The sequence below is a fragment of the Octodon degus genome, unplaced genomic scaffold, assembly GCF_000260255.1.
Source record: "Octodon degus isolate 3935 unplaced genomic scaffold, OctDeg1.0 scaffold00017, whole genome shotgun sequence".
NCBI classification, from domain to species: Eukaryota; Metazoa; Chordata; class Mammalia; order Rodentia; family Octodontidae; genus Octodon; species Octodon degus.
Window position 1 is genome coordinate 7,808,598 of NW_004524593.1, and position 5,847 is coordinate 7,814,444.

A 5,847-nucleotide genomic window follows, 5' to 3' on the forward strand; every position below is an offset into this window, starting at 1 on the left:
AAAAAAGGGGATACAGATGAATGTCCATTTTGTATCTGTGTATTCAAAGTGGTTAGGATAGATATATAGTTACATTCTCTTAATAAATAGAGGGGTTTGTTGTAATAGTGTTTGTAAATAGGATATCATGTCCGCATCTTGTACAGCAATTAACCACTAGGAAGAATATATGCAAGGTGTTAATTATTGAAGCTGTCCTACCAATTTGGTTTGAAACTGTCTCATTGCTACTTGCTTCTCAATAAAATTACGGAAAAAAATTTAAAAATAAAAATAAATAAGTAGATGTACCTCTTAAAAAAAAAACAACACCTTATTGATTTTTTGGCTATAAGAGGAAAGAAGCCTTGATAAGTGTCTCAAAGATACAAAAAATTCTATTTTAACTTTCACTCTATTCTCCACATCTAGGTCTTTCCTTGAGAAATTTTTAACGTTCAGATTTAGTGTAAAAGGCAGACTGTAGAACTCATAAGTTACATAGACATTGAGCACAAAGGACATCACTGAAGTATAATAGCCATCTTTCCCATTTCGAGAATGTGCCTATTCTTAAGTCAAAATTTGACCAATTCAAACTTAAGTTAATATTTTACTGGAAATTTTTGAAAATGATCTAAGAATACTCTGAAATTTATAAATATATTTAAACAAAATTCAGATATGGTCTGAAACACTAAGAATGAGAGATGCGTGGTACAACAGAAATTATTTAGGCCTTGAGGTCAAGACAGACTACCACTTGGTAGCTGCGTCATCTTCTGCCAGTTAGCTGTCCTCAACTATGACGTAATGTAAATGTGCAGACAGAGCAGACCGACTAGGTGAGCTCTTCACCTTTCAGGGTTACGGAGCCCTTTGGGAGTGTCAGGAAAGCAAGCCAAACTGCTACTCATAGAATGATAGCCTCCAAATCTTTTTCAGGAAAAAGCTTGTATTCTACAAATTACAACGTGATTAAAAGACAAAAAATTCCTAGCTAACTAATTTTGTTTTAGTAAATAGTTCACAGATGAGAAATTTCTAATACTTAGTTTTCTCTTAAGACTAGAGGTATGAAACTCTTTATGACATAAATCCTTTTGGGTTGTACGAAAAGAAAAATATCATTGTATCAAGATAGAAATAAAACATAACCAATAATGCTTTTCCTCATGCCAAAAATTAGGTAGAATACTGGCCTAGATCATTAAAAAAAGCAACAATAAAACAAATCATAGCCTGGCTTTTACAGTGCTATGCAGCCATCTTCATGTATGACCTTATTCGACCTTTATAAATAGCATGAGATTGTATTATGACCCCCACCTAAAAGAAACAGTGAACACTGAAATAATCTCAGCAAACTGCCCAAATAGTAAATCGATTAGGATATCCGAAACAAATATTGCAGTGCAAAGTGTTTTTGTTTGTGTATCTTCAGTATAAAACCTAAGCTGCTTTTGGTTTGCAGAATAGAGAAACATGGGTGTGTATTGGTATCCATGTAGAGAGAAATCTAACAGCACTTCAACTCCTTTTATCTTACAGGAGAGAGGGGCCGGGAAGATGGCTCAGTGGAATAAGCGCTTCCCTGGCAAGCACAAGGGCCTGAGTTCAATCCCCGGTTCTGCCAAAAAAAAAAAAAAAACGGAACTCAGCTATCTTACAGGAGAGGGAACCAACTCGGACTCGCTATGAACTCATCCAGAATCACTATCCCAGTATTTTGGGATGCTGAAGTGAAACTAAACAGCTTTGGAAGCTGACAGCCCAGAGTTTCAGCCCAGTTGTTCTCTCTATCTAGCTGGTCAGTCAATAAATATAACCTTGGGCCTGAACATGTCCCACGCAAATGTATGGATAAAATAACCACTCAACTAAACCATGGTAGTTTCCAAAGACAAGATAAAATGTTTATCAGATTGCCTGTCCAAACACTATCATATGGTTTAGAACAACATTTCGGTGTTCAAGATAACCCTAATTATTTCTCATGCAAAAAGACTTCACAGGTAAAACTCCAACATTTGACTTAAATATTCTGAATTTTCAGGTTCTTTCTGAAACTCAGTTTTGGGGCAGGGGATATAGCCCAGTGGCACAAGTGCCTGCCTGACAAGCACAAGGTCCTGAGTTCAATTCCTGGTACCAAAAACAAAAGACAAACATGAAATTCAATCTGGTCCTAAATAGAGAGTGATTACCAAGCCTCAAAATAGGCAAATATAAAATAAATGGCTTGGGACCAGTGAGACAGCTCAGCAGACTAAGAGCCTGCTTAGGCAAGCACAGGCACTGGGGTTTGATCCCAGGTACCTCATACTGTGTGGGCCCCGCCCCACCCAGCACTGGGGAGGCTAAAAACAGGAGGATCACTATAAGTCAGAGCTGCATAGTGAGACCCTGTACCAAATACATAAAAAAATTAATAACAATAAATAATTTATCAATATTATGTTACAATATCAAATAAGATTATTTATCTTTTCAAACTTTCTGGCTATCCTGAAAATCATTAAGGAAAGTAAGATGACCTTTAAAAATATGTAGGGTTTCTTTTTTTCTTTCTTTCTTTCTTTTTTTTTTTTTTTCTTGCTGAACCAGGGATTGAACTCAGGCCCTTGAGTGTGCCAGGAAAGCGCTTATTCCACTGAGCCATCTCCTTGGCTCCAAGGGTTTCTTTACCCACAGCGCAATTACACCAAGTTCAGAGCTGGCTGAATTCTTACTGTTAGACATTCATTCTCAATGCACTTCAGTGGTGTTTATCGTGTTGCATTATTCAGGGGTAACTTCTTTTTTTTATTTTTTTAAATAATTTTATTGAGAAACAAATAGCAATGAGGCAGTTTCAAAACCGATTAGGACACTTTCAATAATACATTACATATTGTTGTCTTCATAGTGGTTATTCATAGTATAAGATACAGACATGATATCCTGTCCAAACACTATCAGTACAAATCTTTCTTCTCACTGAATTAAGAGAAAGTAGCTGTATATCTGTCCTACCTATTTTGAATATACAGATACAAAATGGTCCTTCATTTGCATCCCCTTTTTTGTTTAGTTTTGTCAGATATGGGTATTCCATTGTCATTTAAATATTGTAGGTGTGTGAATTCAGCAAAATATTCCAACATAGTCCAGTAGTCCATAATAGTAATGGGTATTCCGTAGGACTGGCAATGTCAGAAGTTATTGACTTGAGCCTTTTACAGCTCAGCATATTAATATAACTTCTGTATTTAACTGTTTTGCTTAATCTTCCCCAGAAGTTTCTATGCTCCATGCTTAGAGACTGTCTTATTTACAAGATCTAATATATAGAAGGCATTCAATACATATACCACTCTACTGAATGAATTTTTATGTCCTCTTTTAAATAAAAGGTAAGGTTAAGGCTTCTAGAGTTTTGAACACTAGCAACAGAAGAACTTTTAACAAAATCAATAAATTTTGGAGCTGAGAAAATTAGGATGAAATAAATGTGTTTAGGCTATGAAAAAGAAATTATCCATATCTATGTTCTATTATTACAACCCTCAGAGCAAGGCAATACTATTTTTTTATATTTGCCCCAACAAGACAGTCAGAAGTTCTCCAGTCTCCTGTTCCCCTGTAGCACACATTAAACAAGTGAAAAATAAATTTTAAAATGTTTAAAGGTTCTACAAAGCCCAGAAATCACTACAGTGAGAAATTCCAGGAATACAAAGTATCCTAGACTTTGCAGATTTACGTTAATGATGGCATAGAAGTATTTTAAAATGAACAGTCCAGAAAATATCTTGGCCTTTTGAAATACCCAGACGGAGCATACTTAATAAGCACTCAAAGCATGGTATTCTGTGTGCAATCCTGCCAACTATAATTACTCCAATGTTACACGTGCAAACTGAGGTGCAAAGACAATTTGTCCAAACTCTCAACTCCCAAGAGTCTAGGATTTGAAATACCATCTTGGATTGCAAAAGACATACTACAACCTCAGTGGACACGAAAAACTGCACTTTTCCTAAAGTATTCATTCATTTCGCAAAGTTTTTGAAAAATAAACACAGATTTGATATTTTCTCAAGACTGAATATCGAAGGTGACACTCTCAAGAGCAGAAGGACTTTTACTACACTTTGAACCCGGACGTTTAGATTCCTTAGATGTCTTTGTGACTGTAAAGTAGTGATTCAGCTATAGTTAGGTCCTATTCCATCACTTTAAATATGCATCGGAACAGGATCTCCAATTTTACAGGCTTCGCATTTTTAATTTTTTTAACAAAAGTTGCAGGGGGAAACCACAAATTCTGCCTAACAGGCAAGCTCATAAGAAGAAAAATATTTATCTAAGAGATCTACTGCGTTCCCACTGGGGGGCCTGAAAGCACCCTTCTACCTTCCACTCCACCTGGAGACATCTGAAAGCATCGTGTGGGTACAGGAAGCCACGGCTCAGGGGCCACCAGAGCGGCACGCGGCGGCCAGACCTCGCTACGGAGCAGAGCAAGGGCTGCCCCTGGGCTCCCACCGTCCCTGCCCCCCGCACGGTCCCCGCCGCAGCGCCCCGGCGATGGGAGCCTCCTCAGGTACAGGAGCGAAGCCCTAAGCGCGCCGAGTCGGGCACCCGCAAAGCCCCAGGAGCGGTCCGGTGGTGTGGGCTCCGGAAGAGGCCAGGCGCCGGCCGCAGGACTCTCCCGCCAGCTCCCCGTGCGCCCCAACGGGGGCAGGCTCCTCTCCAGCGCAGCGAGGGGCGCCCGGGGCCGGGAGGCCGCGCGCCACGGTGGGCACCCGGCCGCTGCTGGGCCAGGAAGCCAGGGGACTCCCTCCCACCGGCCGCGGACGTCCCCGCAGAGAGCAGCGAGGCTGAAGGTCACCGCGAGGAGGCCGGGACCCCACGGCCCGCGCTCACCATTCGAGCGGCGCTGTGAGACCAGAGTGGGAAGATTGCCGCGCCACCCACGCCTGGAGTTGACCCTGAGGCTGGATCCTGCAGGAGGCAACGCAAGCGCGCGAGAGGCCGGAGCGTTCGGTACATGGTGCAGTGGGAACGTGTGTACAGGTTTTGGGCGTCTGTAGCCACGCCTCCGGGGTAGCTGTCAAAAGAAGTTCCAGTTTTACCCAATCAACAGCCGCAATCCTAGAGGGTGAGGCGGAATCAATCGTAAAGGACCAATAAAGAGCGAGGGGCGGGCTAACTTCCTCTCTTGTTGGGCGGATGTTTGAAGCCCTCGGATTTATGGGAAACTAGTGAGACCGGAATTATGGGAAACAAGGTTTAGGTTACTCTTTAAGCCAATATGATTGTTGGCGCGTGGCGGGAGTTTTAGAGAATGAATGAGTTAATGATTGATTAGTGAAATATCCTGGGAAGAAATGTTTATTCGAAAAGAATAAAACCAAAGAATTCGTTTCCTTAGCATGTAATCATCCATGGTATATTCTTTCGCTTGGAAGTAAATCTTTCGTTTCTTTCTCGTCACATCTTCCTAATGGAAGTTTTTGAAAAGTGCAGCAAAAAAAAAAGCGTGACATAGTAATTACTCAGAATCTCACAACCCAAAATAATGATTTGTTTATTAAAACTTTTTTTTTTTTTTTTTTTTTTTGTCCATTTGTGTATTTGGTAGGGCGTCTCACTATACAGATCTGTTTTCCCTCCCCAGCAATGGGACTACAGGCGTACGCCACCACTCCCGCATGCCCGGACTTGGCGCAACGAGCCCCAGGGGACTGGGGAATCAAACCCGCAAGCTGCACTTGACAAAGCAGGCGCTTTGTCCAGTAAGCTATCTCACTGGCTCTAATAAGACGTCATTTTGGAATCTACAATTTTCTCTCTTTAACATGTCCTCTCAGACCGTTTTTG

The 5,847-nt window shown here is 40.9% G+C and overlaps 1 protein-coding gene across 1 annotated transcript in view; it reads right to left on the minus strand.

Annotated features, from left to right (window-relative positions):
• The window catches only part of Fh (fumarate hydratase), a 25,879-nt gene extending 20,817 nt beyond the window's left edge, over positions 1–5,062 (minus strand). Inside the window, exon 1 of the mRNA XM_004626919.2 lies at positions 4,891–5,062. Coding sequence (XP_004626976.1) covers positions 4,891–5,016 — 126 coding nt within the window. The 5' untranslated portion in view covers positions 5,017–5,062. The remainder of the gene's footprint in view (positions 1–4,890) is intronic.
• Positions 5,063–5,847: the final 785 nt, after the last annotated feature.